The sequence below is a fragment of the Camellia sinensis genome, chromosome 12, assembly GCF_055761805.1.
Source record: "Camellia sinensis isolate YWXY chromosome 12, ASM5576180v1, whole genome shotgun sequence".
NCBI lineage: Eukaryota > Viridiplantae > Streptophyta > Magnoliopsida > Ericales > Theaceae > Camellia > Camellia sinensis.
The window spans coordinates 153,663,832-153,687,520 of NC_138972.1; the positions used below are offsets into that span (position 1 = coordinate 153,663,832).

General features: G+C 44.1%; 1 protein-coding gene across 1 annotated transcript; it reads left to right on the top strand.

The window, feature by feature from the left end:
• Positions 1 to 1,118: 1,118 nt before the first annotated feature.
• Positions 1,119 to 23,288, top strand: LOC114304863 (hyperosmolality-gated Ca2+ permeable channel 2.5-like). Its single transcript, XM_082897393.1, has 4 exons — positions 1,119 to 1,376; positions 21,882 to 22,180; positions 22,405 to 22,684; positions 23,073 to 23,288. Exons 1-4 carry the CDS (start codon positions 1,119 to 1,121, stop codon positions 23,136 to 23,138), a joined length of 903 nt encoding a protein of 300 aa, XP_082753519.1. The 3' UTR covers positions 23,139 to 23,288.
• Positions 23,289 to 23,689: the final 401 nt, after the last annotated feature.

Sequence of the window (23,689 nt, forward strand, 5' to 3'; positions counted from 1 at the left end):
ATCAGTTTTCATGGTGTGTTAAATATTGAAAATGCTCAGTTTTGATGCTTTCAATTTTAGTGCATATACAACCAAAACAGAAAAATTAATTTAGTTGATTGTCTTATTTGTATGCTCTAGTATCTTGATTAACTCAGTATGACTCTTTTTTGTTTTTTTCTTTTTGTTTTTGGACTTTGTTGTCTTATTTGAATACTCTACTAAGGATCTTAAAGCTTGTCCAATTTTATCATGGAAGTTGAGAAATTTCCTTATTTTCAGTTGCAGAATAGCATATGAACTTCACTTGTCAGATTTTCAGATATATTGATTTTTTTATTTTTTTATTTTTTGTGCATATGAACTTTACTTGTCAGTTTTTGGTTACTAACATAATGAGTACATACTTACAACTCTGGCTTCCACATTATTATTATTATTATTATTATTATTATTATTATTATTATTATTATTATTATTATTATTATTATTATTATTATTATTTTGTACTGTATTACATAATTTGCTTTCCCTGGGGTGAGAGAGTATTGACCTCTTTTCGGAACTCCCCAGCTTTATCGTGGCTCAGACAATTCTCTCTCAAGATTTTCTGGGTCCTTTTAACAATACATTGATCTTTTTCATGGAAACCAATGTTTCCCATCTCCTTTGATAATTTTATGTTTTGAGTTCAGCTTCACCACTGTGAATGATTTTAAATGTTACTAGCGTTTGTTGTCTTTGGGAGTTATATCTAAGGCTTTGCGAACATTAAGAAGATTGCCTTTGGTTATATAGGGCCTAGTTCATTCTATCTTGTCCTTGAAATCATCTTACTATAATGAATAAAGTAAATCACAAGTACAGCCAGTAATGTACTGGGTAATGGTCCAATTCTTTGCATTACAACTTGAATGATTTCTCGTAACATTACTCATTGTTGGTGCATTGGTATGAAGATAAGAGTGACTTTGATTATATTTTGAGAAAGAAATACCTATGTATATTGTAAAGTATGGGGTGACTTTGTTGTTCATGTTACATTTAGATCATTGGATGTTTTACATGTCCTTGTGGTCCCTGAAAAAAGTACAGAGTTTTTATGAACAACAAAGCCATGTAAAAAATCTGAATCCATTATGTCTTCATTCCCTCTAGGCATTTGTCACAAACTACTTAGTACTTACAGACATGATTACGTGCAGAAAGAGGCAAAACACATTGCAAGCAAGATTGAGGACTTGACACACCATTCCTTGACTAAGAAACATAATAGAGAATACTCACTTTCTGATGCATTTCAACAAGATGGAAAAATAACACGGTATGGGGAAAGGCTTGAAGAACTTTGTCATAAGATACGCCACATACAGTGCAAAAAGATGCTTGAAGAAAAGGTAAGATTTTCGCTGGCAATGATTCCTTAAAGCTGTGTGTAGACTGGTAGCGCAATCAATGAGACCATTTCGCTAATTGTACATTGATATTCTAAAAATACATTCCTCTTTTTCATTAGCTTTTAATCAGAAAGCTTTTACATTCTTTTATCTTATTTGAAATTAATTGGAAGATTATATGTATGTGTTTTTGTTTTTTCTTAACTTGTTTTTCCTTAACTTTATTTTTTTCTTTTTTTTTGGTGGAAGTCCGCTGGTAGCTTCTTGTAATCAGCAACCATGAGAAACTAAATTAACAATGTGAAGCCATTTTTTTTTTGTTTTCCTTGTGGGGGGTACTTGAACTGGAAGCTGGAATGATAGTGTCTTCACATTGTTAATTTAGCTTCTCATGGTTGTTGGTTACAAGAAGCTACCAGCAGACTTCCACCAAAATATAAGGAGATAGTCATGTCACTGTGTAATGTTCAGCATTGGAAGTGAAAGGATTTTTTTTCTCTAGATGGTTCTACTTCATCACTTTGAATATGATCCGTCTGCTTCAGTGTGAATCCATCTCTCTGTGTTCCTTTGTGCAGTGTTTGCATGTGAGAACTTGTCCTGTTGGTTAGTTTAGGTCAAATCTTTGTCTTATAGAAGATGAGATACTTTAGTATTATCATTGGCTTTATTTTTAATGTAGCACAAGATTATGCTAAAATAGTTGAGGTTTAGATTAGACTTCGGATGTTTGTTAAGTCAGTGTTCATTTATGTTAAATCTCTCATCATTCAGTATAGCTTCTTTCTTTATTTCCAGCATCTCGTATACCATGATAAATGTATATTGGAAAAAGAATATGTTTAGCCTATTGGTTTAAGTCATATTTCATAGCTCAAGATCATCCTGCTGAGATCCTCCATGATGTCACACAGCAAGAGGGGATATATGTGATGCAATATCATCATATCTTTAATACACCAAATCTTGAATGGTGAAGTTGGAAAGAATTATGTTCATTCACTATGAAAATTCTGTTGAATCCCTTTAAACCATTTGGAATATGAAAATTTTGACGGTACCAACGAAATTGCAATGCTCGAAAACCTTGAAGACTACCCTCGCCTCGAATTTTTCTGTTACACATAAGCCAATGTAACAGAAAGATACGAACCATTGATTTCACGATTGTGCTACACCAGATTGCACCCAAAGTCCTTTGTTGGCCACGTGAACACAAACTAAAAAAAAAAAAGAAAAAAAAATCCCAACTTTTTACCTTGTGAATGGACCTGAAGACCAAGAAATAGCACCAGCAACTTTCGGCAGCAACACACAAGGTAAGAAGTTATAGAGGATGGTGGAAGAGTGCTGGTGCAAACTGACACTGATAGAGGATGCTGGATGTTTTTCGCATGTGGTGGTGGTGATAGTTTGAATGAAGGATCTGAGAAACTGTATGATAATTCATGAAAGTATATACATATATTTTTCGGAACTAAGCTTTTGCTGGAAAGAAAGTTTAAGATGACTTATTTTTTCTTTTCCTGTTTTTAAATTTACTACGTGAAATTACTGGTTGAGATGATACTGTAACAGCGCCCGCGTGGGCCTCGTGCTACAGTTCGGACTCGATTTGTGTCACGGTTCTTAATCTGAACCAAAGAGTCCAAATCTGGCAAATCGTTTTGAGAAACAGATTTTTGAAAAAGTAGTGCCAAACATGGACTGCTTTGCCAGATACAGAGTCGCCACCTAAATATTTTAAAATGGGAGAATTTAGGAAACCCTGACTCGGTGCCGAAGGCCACATGTCCGTCATCACCGGAGTTGTCTCGGCTCGGGAGCTTGGGTACGATCGGGGAAGGTCAGCTATGAGCACCCCCTTTCGCCCGGTCCGAAGACCGGCCTCTACTAACCGTGATATCCATTTTTGAAAACTTTATGTGTTCTTATTCCAATTATTAGCCTAGAATTACTATGTTATGCGCGCAGCAAACAAGTATAGACTAGATTGCCTAATTTGGAAATAAACATTGCACATCCGTTCGGTTTAAAAATGCTTTGGAATTTGCTACTCGCAAGTAGGCTAAAATACGGATTTCAACGAGTTTTTCCAACTCAAACAATCCAACCTTCACCCACAGGCATTTGAAACAGTTTAACACATAAGCATCTAGCCACATGTTAAGCATGCTGTTATGGCAACATTCACACTCGTGCGATATGCTAAAGCAGAAATACTTACATAGTACTCCGTGCCAAAACAAAGAACTTGTTAGCAAACATGCATGATCCAAGTCCATGTGAAGTGCCTAATGCATCGCATACAAAATGTTGCTAGAATAGGCTCGGCTATCCTAAACATGTCATGTGAAAATGCACGATTATCACGTATTCAGTTTGAAAATTGAAGTATTGATGCAATTAGCGTGATGTACCGAGCCTAATGCATGTAATACAAATGCATGGATGCACACATGCATAGCATAAGGTATGCTAAATTAGACGTGACCTAATACTAACCATCAAAGCAGGTAAGTAAAAGGGAAGAAAGAAGTGGGGATTGGAAGACATTCACACACCCACACACACTTATTACAGATTTGCCCTCGCTCGGAGGGACCGAATAAATATTACAAATTAACTAACTACGCAAGCTAATTAATATTACAAATTAACTAATTTAATTAACAAATTAACTAATTTAATTAACAAATTAAATTAAATTAATTAAAGCAGGAAAGCGTCTCGGGAGACGCGCCACCATGCGCAAGCTGCCTCTGTTTTCCTTCCTTTCCTCCTCTGGAGGCTGTCAAAGCCTCAGGACTACATCCTTGGACAGAGGGGATCATCACCGGCTGAATGAAACTTCCACCGGCAATGTAGTATGACCATCGGCACAAAGTTGAAGCTGTCGGCAGAGAAAATAGTGCCGGTCGGCACATTACACTGCCGGTCGGCAGAGTATTCCTGCAGAACCTGCAACTCACAGCAACAGAGGGCAAAACAAGGCATGGCAGCATATTTCAAGGCATGTATGCACCAACCATGTCTCTTATCATTGTAATGACTCAAAGGGACATGTGCCTCGGTTCTCGGACCACCAATCACGCATTTCCATGCATGATGGCCCAAGGAACCAAGTATGCAACTTTGATTTCAAATGCATGCAAACCAATCAGACAAATCAGGCCCAATTCCTATCACCAATTCAAGGAACAAGGCATGCATGCAAAATGCAATGCAACCTAGGCATACAAGCTAGGAATGCAACATGACATGGCAATGCACTTATGCAATCATGCAAGCATACATAGGGCAATGCAAATGGATGGCAAGATGGACTTATACATGAATTAGGCAGCTCTAATAAGGCCTAAAACAGTGGCCATAATGACCAAAACAAGAAGCCAAAAACACATGCACACATACACATGATGGAAGGCCTACACTTGGGCACAATTTAAACAACCCTCAAGCACACTTAAAAGGGACAAACGAGAGCAACTAGCATGCAACCTAAGCATTGAAATCATGTCATAAAATGATGTCAAATCATATTAAGCAAGACAAGCAAATGCATGTAAGCATGGTCTAAGCACTTGAAGCAAGTTATGAAGCTTTGAAGCATGTTTATCATAACAAACATGGCATGCATTGAACAACCTAAAACAGGTTTTTAGCTCATAACATGAGGCCCAAAAGACCACTTAGATGGCGTCTAGATGGCTCAAAGACAAAGGCATGCAAAGGCACCAAAACATGGAGCATTGCAACATATGCTTTCAAAGCATTAAAGAGGCATGCAAGGCAATCAAACAAGCATGGAAATGGGACTGAAATGACATATAGAATGATCCCAAATCACCAAAACAATGCAAAGATGGCATGCTACACATGCACATACTCAAGGCCAACAAGCCCAAATGCAAAAGAGCCATATAATGCATGCAAAGATCGGCCCAAACGACTATGGACAGAGCTAAAGCATGGCAAAATAAGCACATAATCTTCACAAATGCAAGCCTAAAACATGCTCCAACAAAGGCTAACAACCTAGATCATGTTAAGGCACAAACATGGCATTACAAGGCAACTATGCTAAACATGCATAAGGTTCCAAAACCAACTTTAAATCATGTTATATCATGGATAAATAAGCATGAAAAACAAACCAAACATGCTCAACACACACTCAAGCATAGGCTTCCTTAGGAAGGCCAAAATGTGCCCTTTTCAAGGACAACAAGGAGAGGGGGTGGCCCTCTCCTTCTTGGGACTTCAAAGCATCATCTTCACCACTGAAATCCCTCAAGATTTCAGTGGTGAAGAGACCTCAACACCAAAATCCCGGAGCTAGCACAAAATGGCTCAAAATGAGGCCTTTTGAGGCCTAAGGGTGGTCAACACCCCTCAAACAACAAAACACTCTTAATAAACAATAAAGAGGGCTTAAAAATAGAACTTTTTTATGTTATACAATAATCACAAAAACAGCTCTAAGATAGGTATAAAATTAATGCAAGAATGGGGAATAAAGGTGTAAGTTTCTTACCCTTGTAGTCCTCTTCAACAAGGATGCTCCAATGGCCTCCTTTGGCTCCAAATCAGTCAAGAAACTCAAGAACAACCCCTTAGAACTCTAATCTCAAGAGGAAGGTGAAACACTAGGTGTTTGTGTGCAATAGTAAGGCACAAAACACCTAGTGTGCAAAATGGGAGGGAAAGAGAGATAGATTGTGTATGTCTAACCCTAACCCTAGAAAACCAGAGCTCTCCTCTGTCTTTTCTCTCTCAAAAATGTCTAAGCCTCTCTCCTTTTGCCTTAGAGAGAGCTCCTCTCTATAAGCCTCTTGTAAAGCTTACAAGACAAGCTTTGCAAGAGGGAGATCCCTCCATACACGTGTATGGAGGGGAGCAAAAGTTATACAGCTGTCCAAAAATATCTGCAAAAGCAGATGAACAGCAATCGGCCGGCAAAAAATGCCATCTTGGCCAAACAAAGTGCCGACCGGCACAAAAAAGTGCTGACCGGCAACAAATAGTGCCGACCGGCAAACTACATTGCCGGTGGCAGCAAAAACCAGCCGGTGGCATCTAGCCACTGCCGGTGATGGGTGGGGATGGTCTACAAGCCCCACCCTGCCTCTCAAAGGCAAGATGCAAGTGTTTGGTGCAAAACCAGACACTAAACGGTCGAGTTCGGGGATCCTGAGGCGGGGCGCGCGAGCCGAGACCTCCGGGAACTCCAAACGAACACAAACATGGATAATCACCGAGTGTTCAAACGGTGACGTCCAAGTCTTGAGGACGGTCAAAAATGGGGTGTCTACAGTTGCCCCTCTTTGACAGAACTCGAAAGTCATAACAATGACGGAAGTGAATGTCAAAGCCCAGAGACGACCCATTTTTGACAAGGCCGAAGACTCAGACAATCATGCAATACAAATAAGATATGCGCCCGGAGGCAGGGGCAAAATGCAAGACAATGCACGGAGCCGAGCATAACTTATGATCATGCAAAGAAAGCTGTAATGAAGCAAACATGCGACAATTTTAAGCTAGCATACCAAACTACACTACAATGCAGAAAGGATGTAAGAGAATTATGGAATTCTCAAAATGTCTCACTCGGGAGATACAATACCTGTCCGGTTCGTCTGGTCGCACCAGCTTCAAATGAACCGTACATACAATATCGTGCCTAAAAAGAAAACAAACTTAACAGGTACAATATGGTTAGCAACATGCATGACAATGCAAATGTGGATGCAAAACGATATGCGATATATACAAAACAATGTATAAACAATGCAAATGAAGATGCAATGTATTGAAACAATGCAAGCTACATGCAAAGCAATTGAATCGTGATCCAATCACGAGCGGTTCGAAACCACACCTATGTCAAATAGATTGATGGAGGTAACAAGTCTGTCTACCATAGAACGGTCAATTGAACTATGAGTATTGTAGACAGACGCAAACACAAGCATTGGGTGGAATTGACATAAGTGGGGAAACAACCCGCTGGAGAAAGGATTACGATCCTAATGCCGGATGCAAAAATTACACTACAATGTAATACATGAATATGGCACGCAGGCCAAACCAAATCTTGCCTAGGAAAGGCATGCATACATACAAGCCATGTGTAACACAGAAAAGGTGCCGCAACCCTCAACCAACATATCAACGTGGAATCGGCGCGATACACATACAGAACTGTGTTTTAACATGAAAAGTAAGGGCACATACCAGACCAAGCTCAACATGGAAAGGCGCAAGCCAAAGGCGGAAGGTGATGCAATGAATGCATGCAATCTACAATGCAATATCTACTAATATGCAATGGAATGGATATGGATACAATGGATATGGCACGCAAGCCAAACCAAATCTTGCCTAGGAAAGGCATGCACACATACGAGCCATGTGTAACACAGAAAAGGTGCCGCAACCCTCAACCAACATATCAACGTGGAATCGGCGCGATACACATACAGAACTGTGTTTTAACATGAAATGTAAGGGCACATACCAGACCAAGCTCAACCTGGAAAGGCGCAAGCCATAGGCGGAAGGTGATGCAATGAATGCATGCAAACTACAATGCAAATGCAAGACAATGCAAATATGCAATGACTATGATTGCAACTTTCCCTATCTTACTAACAGGGTGATATACTAGGTTGGTTCAGTATCCAGAACTGAGGCGTAGACATGCCGCCTCAACCTATGGGGCTTCCATACAGATTTCAAGCCGAGGGTAAACCTCTGGGTATTTAAACCAGACTTTAGTCTCGGAACTCCCGAACCTTTGCGTTCTAGGCATAAGCCGTTCGAACTCTAGTTTCCACCGTCCCAGTTGGTCTTCTAGGAACTCATCGCAAGCATAGGCAGGTGGCTTTACCAGACCACCGAAAGTCGTTCGGGCACGACAAACACCAAAGGAATTGCACCTTCAGAGGATTTAGGGTCTCCTAGACCGGAATGCAAAATGTATGCATGACAATGCATGTTTTTTGTTTGTTTTTTTTGAAATGCAAATGATGCAAGTGATACATGTTGCATGAAATGCGCGACAACACGCGGCTTAAGATATGTACAAAGCAATAGTGTGCACACCAATGCAATAAAGGTTTTGCACCTTCCAAGGATTTAAGGTCTCCTAGACCGTACGTGTTTAAGGTCTCGCCAGACCACGCGCGTTTAAGGTCTCGCCAGACCAGGGGTATTTACAAGACGCGTGACAATGCGCTGAAGGTTTCGCACCTCCAAAGGACTTAAGGTCTCCTAGACCGTGCGTGTTTAAGGTCTCGCCAGACCGTGCGTGTTTAAGGTCTCGCCAGACCACGGTGGTATTGCACGACGGCATGATGCGCAAAATAGCGCAATGCGTTAGGCAACGCGAGTGCACAGGACAGTGCGATGGAATGCATGCAAAATGCAATGAGATGCGCAAAACAGCGCGAACAATTTTGAAATGCACAAAACAGTGCGATGCGCAGAACAGCGCGAGGTTTGAAATGCACAAAACAGTGCAATGCGCAGAACAGCGCGAGGTTTGAAATGCACAAAACAGTGCAATGCGCAGAACAGCGCGAACAATGCAATGCACAAAACAGTGCGATGCGCAGAACAGCGCGAACAATACAATGCACAAAACAGTGCAATGCGCAGAACAGCGCGAACAATGCAATGCACAAAACAGTGCGATGCGCAGAACAGCGCGAACAATGCAATGCACAAAACAGTGCGATGCGCAGAACAGCGCGAACAAATGCAATGCACTAACAAGTGCAATGCCGAGTGTGACATGCATGCCACACGGAGTGTAAATGGGCTTAAATGCGCAACAACGCACGTATTCCGGAATGCATAACAATGCATGGAATGGAAATGCAATGATGCATGAGAGATGTGCACGACAATGCAAAGGGGTGCGTGTTGCAACGCATATAACACGTGCATAACAATGCAAATGTGTGACGCGTGACAGCGCGATGTAATGCACCGAAGTAGTGTGATGAACTTGTGCAACACACATGGGGCAACTTTTGAATTCAAAAAGGATGCAAAAAGGATACACCTTGCACGAATTTGAGCGCCACGCACTGGAGACACGGTCTGCGGTCAAAACGGAGGCCGGTTGAGCGTCGGAGATGCACTTTCTTGCACTTTCTTCAGCTATGAAGACCCAAAACAACTCAAATGGCCTAAACAAGGCTGTGGGAACCCCACCGGCCGAAAGGGGAGGCCACCGGCTGGCCATCGGCACAAAAACAATTCTATCGGCACAAAAAAGTGCCGGCCGGCACAAAACATTGCCGACCGGCAAACAGTTGCTGAATCGGGGCAGTTCTGTCTTTTCACCTCGAGTGTTATAAAATAGGGTTTCAAAACCCTATTCTTCACTTTTCCACCGCCGAAAATTCTTGCCCTCTCTCTCTAGAGTGCTTCTCTCTTATTTTTTGTCCATTTCTTCGCGTTCTACGCTCGTTTCGTCGTCGGATTCGCGATCCTCTTCGCGTTTCGGACATTTTCCACCGATCACATTTTCGTTTCGGTGCCTCGTTCGGCGTTCTCGCCTTCTCGGGGTTTGTTCCCCTCACTTTCCTCTTCATTTCCGTGCCTCTTCACATTCCGGCCTTCCCGGCCATTTTCGACCCTCTCAGGAGTTGACTTTTCGGTTGACTCTTCGCATTCCGGCTCGGTTTTCCTTTTCCGGCCATTTTCACACCACTCTCTACATGGCGGACGACATTCCACGTGGCGGGACTCCCCCGGACCACGAGATGGACCCCGGGGTCGAGCTCTTACCACTGAGCGAGCGCCCGTTCGACCCGGCGACCTACCGGCCGGCGATCCACGTTCTGCCCCCAGACGGCCTGCGTCAGTTCCGGAGCTTTGAGAGGTACGCGGCCCCTGAGCTACTACTACGCGAGCCTACCTCCCACCTTTCATTCGGCACTCCCGAGGTAACTCTTCATCTTCTGCTTTACTTTCTGCAATGTAGGATACAAAACTGCCATAGTTAGCTGTATTCTTTAATTGCTGAAATCTGATATGCCGTAGACCATAGTTGACTGTAAACATACATACAACTGATATCTGCTCGAGACTGACACATGCACACACACTGCATTAGCCCTGAATCACTCAAACACACGGCACACACTGTATTCTACTGCATACACACTGGCACCCAGTATTTGTCTGAATCTGTCAAACTTGCATACATGCCATATCTGTTCTGAAACACTCAAACACGCTGACACAGCACACGTATTTTACTGTAAGCACACCGGCACCCGGTATCTGCCTGAATCTGACAAACTTGCATACATGCCATATCTATCTTTTCAAAACTGCATTTTGAATGTTGTCCTGCAATTGTTGTTTTCTGTTTGCAGGAGGATTCCCATACCATTCGCGGGTATGGGAATACTGGTGCACGGGAGTGGTATGACGAGCTCCCTGATGCGGTCCGACGCATCGTGGACCGAGCGGGCTTCGGCACCTTCTGCCGAGGACTCTCCAGGCTCTCCACTTGCAGACCTCTTCTCGCCGCTTTGCGGAGAGGTGGTGGGACACCACCGATTCTTTCCACTTCTCTGCTACAGGGGATATGACGATGACCCCTCATGACTTCTCGATGCTCACAGGCATCGGGGTAGGGGGTGATCCGATCCCCTTCGACATAGCGATGGATGAGTGGACCGCCGCTCAGGTTCATCTACTGGGGGAGGCCCCGCCGCTAGCTCGCCCAGGCTTCGTCCGCTATTCCTGGTTCGAGGCACAGTTCAGGGTCCTGCCCGCATTGGGGGAGGAGACTCAGATGACCGAGGAGGACGTGGAGAGGTATGCTCGGGGCTTCCTCATGTTCCTTTTCGGGACTACTATCTTCGCCGACCGGGCGAACACCGTGCCTCTCTGCCTTCTCAGCGCACTGGTGGACGTCCGAGATATTCTGCACTTCGATTGGGGCGGCGCTGCTCTGGCCACCCTGTACGGATATATGAGCTCGGCTTCTCGCGGCAGCGGCCAGCTGCTTGGAGGTTACTGGCGGGCTTGGGAGGTACATTTCTTCTCCACTTTTTCATTTCTGTCTCGTACTTTCTGTACTCTGTACACTGCACACACTGCGGTCTGCTTTACACTTGCTGTATACTGTACACACGGCACACACATACATTCTGCTTTACACTGACTGTACACTGCTCACACTGTACACTGCACACAATACACTGCACAACACACGGCTCTGCCATTTCTGCTTCATTCTGTATATCCTGCTTTATCTGATGGTCATACTGACATCTGTTTTGCAGTTGTGGGTTTACGCCTACTTCCCTAGGCTTGCACCCGTGCCAGTTGCGGAGCCTCCTCCGGCTGTTCCCTTTTCGAGTCGCTTTGACGGGGGATGCACCCGGCGACCACGGGAGACGTTCGGCTTCTTCCGCCGATATTTCGACACCATCACCCCCACGGAGGTATGCTTTACTTTCAGTTCATTTAGGCTTCGCTTTCCCACTGCATATTTCAATAACAGTAGATAACAAACTGTCTGCCATTTTCAGATCACTTGGCAGCCATGGGCTTCTTTGCCGTCGGCGATGCGGGGTCGGTTCCCTGGTGCTGAGGAGACCTCGCGTTTCCGGATCTTGCTAGAGGGCCCGGTCTGTCGGGCTTGGTACCTGGGGGAGCGTTTTCTACGCCAGACCCGCGGGTTACCTGAGCAGATAGTCCCGGCCCACCCTCCTGCAGAGATGAGGGAGACCGAGGGGCTGACCCCTGAGCAGCTGGATGATTACTCCATCGGCTGGGAGGAGGCCGGCTTCCGAGGCACCGGCGACTATCGGGAGTACGTGCGGACGTACCTGATGCGCCCCTTGAGCGGCCGTCGAGCAGAGGGGGCCAGGCCTGTGGCATCGGCGGCTGGGGCCAGAGCGGGAGCAGGGGCTGGATCTTCGAGGAGGGCCCGGGTCCGTGGCAGGGGCGGAGTGCGGGGAGGACGGGGAGCTGGCTGGCCTGCCCTACCCGCTGTACTGACTTTCCAGGGGCAGGGTGGGTCGACCTATCAGATCCCCTTCGCCCCTCCACCGGCTGGTCATGAGCTCATCGACGTCCCCGACTTACCACCGGTATGTATCACTGCACTTCGTACAGTCATTTCATTTCAGTTTACTTGATATTCCACAGAATACTAATGCATCTGATACTTCGCAGGCTTTTTCTGAGTACACCCGTCAGTCGTTGGCGATGAATGCCTCGATGATGGGGATGCTCCAGCGGACATTTGACCTCCTGGCTGTCTACAGCATACCGGTATGTCCTTCTGACACTGGCCTCAAACCATTCATACACTGCTTCGCATAATCTGATTCACGGCACAACACCTGATACACTGATCTCACAGTATCTGAACACTGCATACACTGCATTCTGCACTAAACTCTGTACTGATAAACTGCTCACGGCATGCATACACTGTACTCATATACTGCATTCTGCACTGTTAAACTGCTCACGGCATTCATACACTGTACTCATACGCTGCATTCTGCACCTTTAAACTGTTCACAGTGTACTGATGCATTTCACTTTTGTGCACTTTTTCAGCCTCCTTTCCAGATTCCCATGGCAGGAGGTGCTCCAGCTAGACCTGCTGTCCCTACTCGGGGGAGAGATGAGGAGGGCAGGATATTTCCCCGTACCAGGGGAGGGCGGACTCACGTCGGGAGTAGCTCGCGAGCTCCAGTCCCGGACGATGACGACGACGAGGAGTCAGAGGCGGAGACAGGGTCATCGGAGGAGGAGACCGGAGGCGATTCTAGCTCGGGCTCTGACGACGACGCTGATGATGCCCCTGGACCTTCGTCCAGGAAGAGGACCAGGACGGACTGACAGCCCTTGGAGTCGCTGGACACAGATGCAGATTTTTGCTATCTTTTCTTTCTTTCTTTGTACTTTTCTTTTTGTTGGTAGATAGATTACCTTGTACTGCCGCAGGCAGGTTTTGTTTCCAAAGCTTGTACATTTGAAAAGATAGTGAAATGAAATAGACTTTTTATCTGAAAAAGTGTTTACATTTACACATCTCATGCATTGCATCGCATCTCATCATGTTACACCTCAATGTAAATGGAATTGATTGGTTGTCTGAAAATTAAACATTTGCACTGTAATAATCAGATGACTTAAGCAGCCAACAACAAAATAACCCAAGCAACCCACTGCCTGATTCTTGACACACGGCCCTTACTCTGTTGGGGATTAATCTGTATACAGCCCAATAACACAGCATTCGATTCATTCTGCACACGGCGAATTCTCAAACAAACAGCCCAGTCTTAACAGGACGGACCTCAAAGATGGAACCGGTTGGAGTCGAAATGCGTTCAAATGTAGAGAATGGCACAGCATTCTGAGCATAAGCGATTTTTGAAATCGAATGAGGGTTTTTCAAACCGGGATATCGAGCCTACCACTGAACACAGCGGGGAGGACTTAAATATAAAGGTACACGACCTAAACACAACGAGACACGCTTGGGAGAGACTCAAAACAAAAGACGAGACCGTCAAATGAAAGAGACACGACACACAGACGCGTAAACGAAGATGGGGGACCTCGGACCGCGAGGAGCCAGTTCAATCTGGGTGTTGTTTCCCACCCCTTCTTATTTGTGATTCTCACATCACTCGGCTCTCAAGCTCGGATTTTCTCTGAAAACCCTTTTCCTCACTTTTCTCTCAACTTACACCTCTCTATTCTTCAATCTCTCATTTTTCATCCCTCCCCGGGGTGACTGATGGATAAATGGAAAGGTGTGGGTTCATGTTCAACATCGTTAGCTCACGGCTATTCTTCCGGCAAGCAGAGTGCTCTTCTGGCAAGTACGTTGATGACGGGGGAAAGACAGAACGCCTGACTCAACTGTGCCCCTAGTTCATCATTTTAACCATTTTTTCGTTTTTGCTTTCTACTAAAACAGTTTTGATCAAAATGAGAGTCGAATTAACGTACTCGTTCGATTTTTGATTTGAAAGGCATGCAAGTCAAGCTGCAAGCACTGAAAGTTTTCCTTTTGGATCCAAGACAATGGTCCGGTTTTGGAAAATGAAATAGTTTTCGAGAAAATAGTCAACCTCAGTAAAAATTTTCAAAAACTATTTTTCAAACAGCTGATGCTCGACAAGCATGGAACTTGCTCTTCGAGATGCGCAACCTCGGATCGGAGGCAATGGAAAATTGCCCCTGGTTTGAAGGGGATGGGAGGCAACGGAAAGTTGCCCCTAGTTTGAGTGGCGTCTCACGACGGCTTGTGGCAACGGAAAGTTGCCCCTTGTTTGGGATGGTGCCGCAGCAATCCGCAGACAGTCTTCATTGGCGGTGGTCGATCTCTTGGACACAGCGATGACGAAGACGGTCATAACACATATATGGACACAGTCACCTTGAAGGGTGTTGGCCACTGGACTTTGGGATGAAATCGAAACCATTGCATGGACTGAGACGCTTATGAAAGCGTTGGGGGTTGGACTTCATGATGAAGTTGCCTACGTATCCCAAACATGGGAATCAAGCCTTACGTAGTTCCGGTTAAGGTCCACTCGGGTATTTTAACCTTCACTTTGTTTGGCTCTTATTTTTGCCAAGGCGCCCAATGCGGGTTTTCGACCTTGCGAGCTTCTTTTCATTTCTATTTCTTCTTCATTTCTTTTGCATTTTTCTTTTTCTTTTCTTTTTGGTATCTTTTGTCTTTTCTTTTCTTTTCTTCTTTTTTGTATTTTTGCTTTTTTTGTATTTTTCTCTTGCTCTAACTTTTGCCTGGGTCGCCCTTCTGGGTTTTCGACCCAGCGAGCCTCTCAAAGGGTAAAAGTGTAGCAAGTCCATGCCAAATGGTTCCTGAACTGGAAGCCTCTCCGTGTCTAAGAGAACGGCTGTTGCACTGATTTGCGGAGAATCCATCAGGGTTACTCTACGAGCTTCTTCCGGCGAGATCTACTCCTTCTGATTCGGCCTTGATGCTTCTTGATAGAAGGCTACCTCAAAACTGGCCACACGGGCCTTTCATGGCGTTTGCCCGTTGAGCTTTCTGAACATTCTGAACGGGTTCAGACTCGGAAAACAAATAGGTTGAATCTTGAGGCTGAGAGCGATCCTAGGCTGCGCAATCTCAAGAGCGATTCCACACAGGTCTTCGCAGGGCTGCGTAAAACATTTGCTTTTGAAAGTTTTTAAGAAAGCGACAAATCGCTCGCGCCGGAGATAGTGTGGAACCAATCTGGATCAGGCCAGGGTCCTTCTCAGTACTCACGCCGACAAGCATGATTTCATTCATAAAAAGGCTTAGCACGCCTCTCTTTCTCTCAAAATGATCAAAATTTTGCAAAACCCGAGGAATTCCTTCCCCTTCGTTTTCATCACCGCAGTGTTTAAAAGTTTTTTTTTTGAAAAACTTAGGTTAATGCTATGAGTTTGGCGCGCAGGAGAGCAGGCGAGATGTACTGTCAGCCCAATCAAATTCTCTGGCACTTATGCTGAAAGCAAGCATGAAGGTTGAGATAGCAACAGCTGTTTCAATCGGCTTTGTTGGTGCAACTGGCCCCTCGGCAGAAACAGACTCAAAACAAAAACAAATAATTACAAAACAAAACGGTGTTCGAGGCAACAACCCCAGAATCACCTGTTATTATATACAACGGGGACTGACTCGATACAACAAGACAGACCTTTAAGCAAAAAAGACTGACTCAAAACAAAGAGACAGACTCAGAACAAAAGACTGACTCGATATCCAAGCCAGGATTTACAAAACTCGGTTTCACCGATGCTCAAAAATGCGTGCCAAACGCTTCATCGAAAAATATACCAAAAGTTGCCCGCAGGCGGTTCACTTTACATACTCGCAGTATCTGAGCCCTCGAAATCCAGCAACTGGGTGGTAACGGGCTTGCCTGAGGTGGGTGGTAGGATAACCTTGTTATCGATCAAATCCTGCACTTCATGACGAAGGCGGGAACATCCATCGGTACTGTGACCGGATTGTTGATGGTACGCGCAGTACAAGGTAGCATCATGAGTGGCGGGGAGATTCTTCGGGAGCGGCCGGGGCTCCAAAGGCTTAAGATGCCCATTCTTCGCCAATATTAGCAATGCCCTAGACAAAGGCATGTGGAGGTCGTGAAAGACCCTGCGCCCTCGGGGCAGGTACTTTGCAGTTTGAGGATTCTTGCCAGATGCGCTGGCGAAAGGATCGGCTGGCGCTGCCTTGGCTTTTTGAACCTTTCCCGGTGCAGGGTTGGGAACAACAGGAATTGTCTGGTCATGATGGGGCCCATCCCGGTTTTCTGTCTGGCTTGAACTGCCCTTGATTGGAGCGGGGAAAGCGTCATCTACAGCTTTGGTCACTATTGCAGATGTTTGTTGTTTGTTCATCCCTCTGGCCTTCAAAGCCTCGACTGCCCACAGCAGTTGTTCAATGGGGTCGGCGTCTACCTTTGCCTTGTCCTTTCCTTTGGCCTCAGCCTGATCGAAGGTCTGGGTTGGTGCTGACATGTCGTGGCTATAGCTGGAAGCCACCTCTGGTTGGCTGAGCTCTATCACAATCCGCCCCAGTAGCGGGGGCTCCTGTGGTACAAAATTCCCGGCGTACGGCGCCGCTGGCGGTGAAGCCGACAATCCATAGGCGAGGTCTGCCACAGACCTTTGGAGATCGCCTATCATCCCCATCAATTCGAAGGTGGTGGGCTCACGAGCCTGGTATAACTGGGGAGCCCAAACCGGGTGCACAACGGGCGACCTGGGCGGGTATGACATACTGATATTGGCCTCACTCTGCGGAGCGGTCCCCTGCTCCGATGCAGCTGCCATAACCACAATTTCTTCTGAACTTTGTGCCGCCATAAATCTTGCCTCAGCAAAGGGGGACACTGGCTATTCTGTTTCAACTCTGCAACTCTCTGAATTGAAAGGAAAAACAGACAGCATTTCAGCCCAAACTGATCAAACACGGGTGTAGCTAAACAACTGTTCCCTTCTACTGATCACTGTTCCCAGAAATTACTGTTCCCGAAAACTGAACCGATACCCGCGGATAACTGATTCTCACAACTGATATTCTGGTACTGGTGTCCCCAGGTTAGATACTCTGACTTGCAAACTGACATGTGCGTTCCTGTAGAGCAACACTCTAAAAGCACATAGCAAGTGAAAGAGAACAAAACACCCCTATGTTGGGGTAGGGTTTCCCTGTCCTATTTTGTCAGGAGCTAGGGTTTCACTACGCACACAGCGGTTTTCAAACAACCTAACATCGGGTAAGCAACCTGTCCTAGTTTGGAATGGTCACTACGGATTCCGAATATGCACTAGGTCGAATGGTCAAAAAGGGTGCCCCGGTAAAACCGGGGTTTGTGTTCCCATACTGTCAGAGCCCATAGCCGGTCAGCCTTATGGACATGCCTTGACAAGACAAGCCTCCGGCAAACCGTTCAGGAATGGCAGATGGCAAACACTGTGTTCCTAGGCGCACCAATGCACATGCAATGCAAAGAAACACATAAATGAGATCAAAACAGGATATCACGAGTTCGAGTCAAGCTCTCTAAAATCCCCAGCAGAGTCGCCAGAAACTGTAACAGCGCCCGCGTGGGCCTCGTGCTACAGTTCGGACTCGATTTGTGTCACGGTTCTTAATCTGAACCAAAGAGTCCAAATCTGGCAAATCGTTTTGAGAAACAGATTTTTGAAAAAGTAGTGCCAAACATGGACTGCTTTGCCAGATACAGAGTCGCCACCTAAATATTTTAAAATGGGAGAATTTAGGAAACCCTGACTCGGTGCCGAAGGCCACATGTCCGTCATCACCGGAGTTGTCTCGGCTCGGGAGCTTGGGTACGATCGGGGAAGGTCAGCTATGAGCACCCCCTTTCGCCCGGTCCGGAGACCGGCCTCTACTAACCGTGATATCCATTTTTGAAAACTTTATGTGTTCTTATTCCAATTATTAGCCTAGAATTACTATGTTATGCGCGCAGCAAACAAGTATAGACTAGATTGCCTAATTTGGAAATAAACATTGCATATCCGTTCGGTTTAAAAATGCTTTGGAATTTGCTACTCGCAAGTAGGCTAAAATATGGATTTCAACGAGTTTTTCCAACTCAAACAATCCAACCTTCACCCACAGGCATTTGAAACAGTTTAACACATAAGCATCTAGCCACATGTTAAGCATGCTGTTATGGCAACATTCACACTCGTGCGATATGCTAAAGCAGAAATACTTACATAGTACTCCGTGCCAAAACAAAGAACTTGTTAGCAAACATGCATGATCCAAGTCCATGTGAAGTGCCTAATGCATCGCATACAAAATGTTGCTAGAATAGGCTCGGCTATCCTAAACATGTCATGTGAAAATGCACGATTATCACGTATTCAGTTTGAAAATTGAAGTATTGATGCAATTAGCGTGATGTACCGAGCCTAATGCATGTAATACAAATGCATGGATGCACACATGCATAGCATAAGGTATGCTAAATTAGACGTGACCTAATACTAACCATCAAAGCAGGTAAGTAAAAGGGAAGAAAGAAGTGGGGATTGGAAGACATTCACACACCCACACACACTTATTACAGATTTGCCCTCGCTCGGAGGGACCGAATAAATATTACAAATTAACTAACTACGCAAGCTAATTAATATTACAAATTAACTAATTTAATTAACAAATTAAATTAAATTAATTAAAGCAGGAAAGCATCTCGGGAGACGCGCCACCATGCGCAAGCTGCCTCTGTTTTCCTTCCTTTCCTCCTCTGGAGGCTGTCAAAGCCTCAGGACTACATCCTTGGACAGAGGGGATCATCACCGGCTGAATGAAACTTCCACCGGCAATGTAGTATGACCATCGGCACAAAGTTGAAGCTGTCGGCAGAGAAAATAGTGCCGGTCGGCACATTACACTGCCGGTCGGCAGAGTATTCCTGCAGAACCTGCAACTCACAGCAACAGAGGGCAAAACAAGGCATGGCAGCATATTTCAAGGCATGTATGCACCAACCATGTCTCTTATCATTGTAATGACTCAAAGGGACATGTGCCTCGGTTCTCGGACCACCAATCACGCATTTCCATGCATGATGGCCCAAGGAACCAAGTATGCAACTTTGATTTCAAATGCATGCAAACCAATCAGACAAATCAGGCCCAATTCCTATCACCAATTCAAGGAACAAGGCATGCATGCAAAATGCAATGCAACCTAGGCATACAAGCTAGGAATGCAACATGACATGGCAATGCACTTATGCAATCATGCAAGCATACATAGGGCAATGCAAATGGATGGCAAGATGGACTTATACATGAATTAGGCAGCTCTAATAAGGCCTAAAACAGTGGCCATAATGACCAAAACAAGAAGCCAAAAACACATGCACACATACACATGATGGAAGGCCTACACTTGGGCACAATTTAAACAACCCTCAAGCACACTTAAAAGGGACAAACGAGAGCAACTAGCATGCAACCTAAGCATTGAAATCATGTCATAAAATGATGTCAAATCATATTAAGCAAGACAAGCAAATGCATGTAAGCATGGTCTAAGCACTTGAAGCAAGTTATGAAGCTTTGAAGCATGTTTATCATAACAAACATGGCATGCATTGAACAACCTAAAACAGGTTTTTAGCTCATAACATGAGGCCCAAAAGACCACTTAGATGGCGTCTAGATGGCTCAAAGACAAAGGCATGCAAAGGCACCAAAACATGGAGCATTGCAACATATGCTTTCAAAGCATTAAAGAGGCATGCAAGGCAATCAAACAAGCATGGAAATGGGACTGAAATGACATATAGAATGATCCCAAATCACCAAAACAATGCAAAGATGGCATGCTACACATGCACATACTCAAGGCCAACAAGCCCAAATGCAAAAGAGCCATATAATGCATGCAAAGATCGGCCCAAACGACTATGGACAGAGCTAAAGCATGGCAAAATAAGCACATAATCTTCACAAATGCAAGCCTAAAACATGCTCCAACAAAGGCTAACAACCTAGATCATGTTAAGGCACAAACATGGCATTACAAGGCAACTATGCTAAACATGCATAAGGTTCCAAAACCAACTTTAAATCATGTTATATCATGGATATATAAGCATGAAAAACAAACCAAACATGCTCAACACACACTCAAGCATAGGCTTCCTTAGGAAGGCCAAAATGTGCCCTTTTCAAGGACAACAAGGAGAGGGGGTGGCCCTCTCCTTCTTGGGACTTCAAAGCATCATCTTCACCACTGAAATCCCTCAAGATTTCAGTGGTGAAGAGACCTCAACACCAAAATCCCGGAGCTAGCACAAAATGGCTCAAAATGAGGCCTTTTGAGGCCTAAGGGTGGTCAACACCCCTCAAACAACAAAACACTCTTAATAAACAATAAAGAGGGCTTAAAAATAGAACTTTTTTATGTTATACAATAATCACAAAAACAGCTCTAAGATAGGTATAAAATTGATGCAAGAATGGGGAATAAAGGTGTAAGTTTCTTACCCTTGTAGTCCTCTTCAACAAGGATGCTCCAATGGCCTCCTTTGGCTCCAAATCAGTCAAGAAACTCAAGAACAACCCCTTAGAACTCTAATCTCAAGAGGAAGGTGAAACACTAGGTGTTTGTGTGCAATAGTAAGGCACAAAACACCTAGTGTGCAAAATGGGAGGGAAAGAGAGATAGATTGTGTATGTCTAACCCTAACCCTAGAAAACCAGAGCTCTCCTCTGTCTTTTCTCTCTCAAAAATGTCTAAGCCTCTCTCCTTTTGCCTTAGAGAGAGCTCCTCTCTATAAGCCTCTTGTAAAGCTTACAAGACAAGCTTTGCAAGAGGGAGATCCCTCCATACACGTGTATGGAGGGGAGCAAAAGTTATACAGCTGTCCAAAAATATCTGCAAAAGCAGATGAACAGCAATCGGCCGGCAAAAAATGCCATCTTGGCCAAACAAAGTGCCGACCGGCACAAAAAAGTGCTGACCGGCAACAAATAGTGCCGACCGGCAAACTACATTGCCGGTGGCAGCAAAAACCAGCCGGTGGCATCTAGCCACTGCCGGTGATGGGTGGGGATGGTCTACAAGCCCCACCCTGCCTCTCAAAGGCAAGATGCAAGTGTTTGGTGCAAAACCAGACACTAAACGGTCGAGTTCGGGGATCCTGAGGCGGGGCGCGCGAGCCGAGACCTCCGGGAACTCCAAACGAACACAAACATGGATAATCACCGAGTGTTCAAACGGTGACGTCCAAGTCTTGAGGACGGTCAAAAATGGGGTGTCTACAGATACTCTTGAGCAACATAAATATGAAAATTCGTTTTTACTTTTGATCATCTTTCTAGACACAACCCTATCTAATTTTGTAGTGACTACCCATTCTACTTCTTTTTGTTGAAAGTTTGGACATAAATTGATATGGTGTGCTATCATTTTCGCAGGAGTTGCCTGTTGCTTTTGTTACATTCAGAAATCGATGGGGTGCTACTCTAGCTGCCCAATCTCAACAGCACTCAAATCCACTTATATGGATCACTGAAATGGCTCCAGAACCAAGGGATATACTATGGAGAAATTTGTCAATCCCATATAGGCATTTGCCACTGTATAAAATTGGAGTTTTTGTTGCAGCATCACTTCTTACACTATTTTTTGCCATCCCAGTGACTGCAGTTCAAGGAATAGCAAAATATGAAAGATTAAAGACATGGTTTCCTCCAGCCATGGCTGTACATTTGATGTAAGAATACTATTCTTTAATGTATTTTTCTGTCATAACATTTATCAAAAATCAATGCTATAGAATAAACAGCTTATTCATGCATATAAAGTGGTGGCTAATTACTTGCTTACATTTATTTTCCTACTTAGATTCAGACACTATTCTTATCTGTCTGGTACAATTGATTCGTACACGTCTTTATGTCGATCACTTTTTTTACTGAGATGATATCTATCCTATAGACCCTGCTTAGGACCTGTCATTACAGGGTATCTTCCAACTGCCATCCTTAGTGGATTTATATATGTCATTCCGTTTGCCATGCTTGGAATGGCTAAACTGGAAGGTTATGTATCGAGGAGTAAAAAGGAGATAAAAGCTTGCAACATGGTCTTCTATTTTCTGTTGGGAAATGTATTCTTCTTAACCTTGTTATCAGGGTCTTTACTTGATCAAATTGGAAAATCTGTTACTCATCCTAGGGATTTTCCTAGCCATCTTGCAAGTGCTGTCTCGGCCCAAGTAAGTGTACTGATCCTTATTGATTCACTGGATATATTATGTAACTGTATATTCCTTTTTTTATTTTTTTTTCTTCATGTTTTGTATAATATTCTGTTTTAGGGTTTGGCTAATGTGATATGAGAAGGGTGAAAGCAATGTGGAAAGCATATGAAACTGTGAAGATGTATATTTCCATATTTTTATTCTATCTATTCTTAGATTTGGGTTGTTTTCTATCTAAGGTTGTATTATGCAACATTGTAAGATCAAGGGAGCGTGATGCAATTGTTTTCTTTATCTCTAAACTTACAGAATCAATTATGTCCTTGCATTAACTCTTATCACTCATAAAGATGATCCAGGCAATGGCGTATTGATCCCATTGCTTTTTGTTTTTTTCTTTCAGGCAGACTTCTTTATGACATACATCTTGACAAATGGGCTGGCAGGATTTTCCCTGGAGACATATTGATTCATATATCACTCATAAGGGCATCTTGACAAGCATAGATCAGACATGTTGAAAATTGTCAAGGATGGTATTGAGTATGCTTTTGTTGATGCTCCAAAGCAGCTATCTTTTTTGGATGGGGCTGTGGTCTATTTCATTTCCAAACTTCCTACACCTGATATCCTTGAAATGTAAGAGTGAATCTTTTTGACTTTTTCTTCTGTAAGTTCTCTAACATATACGTTTGGAAGGCAAATGCTAATGCTCCATCACTGTTGCAATAGTTTGAAGGATGTCCAAAAACGAACAGAGAACGTGAATACAGAGGTAGATCCTAGTGGATGGCGCCCCATTCACACGTTTGTAGACAGTTTAAAAGAAAAGTATGCAAAAAATGAAGCTTTCCAAGGTATCATTGGTCTTCTAATTGTTTCTTTAAAAAAAAAAATTTCCATTGTACTTGTAGATGAATGGAAAAGCAATTATGCTTGATGAAATTATAAACTATGTGCAATCACTGCAACAAGGTAAATTAGGACTTGTTCTATACCATGGGGTTTCATTTTGATTGC

Excerpts from the sequence above, each read along its gene's own strand:
- LOC114304863 (XM_082897393.1), top strand. The coding sequence starts at position 1,119 with ATGTCTTCATTCCCTCTAGGCATTTGTCACAAACTACTTAGTACTTAC. Across the intron at positions 1,377-21,881 it reads AAAAGATGCTTGAAGAAAAG|GAGTTGCCTGTTGCTTTTGT; the intron begins GTAAGATTTTCG and ends TCATTTTCGCAG. Across the intron at positions 22,181-22,404 it reads GCCATGGCTGTACATTTGAT|ACCCTGCTTAGGACCTGTCA; the intron begins GTAAGAATACTA and ends TCTATCCTATAG.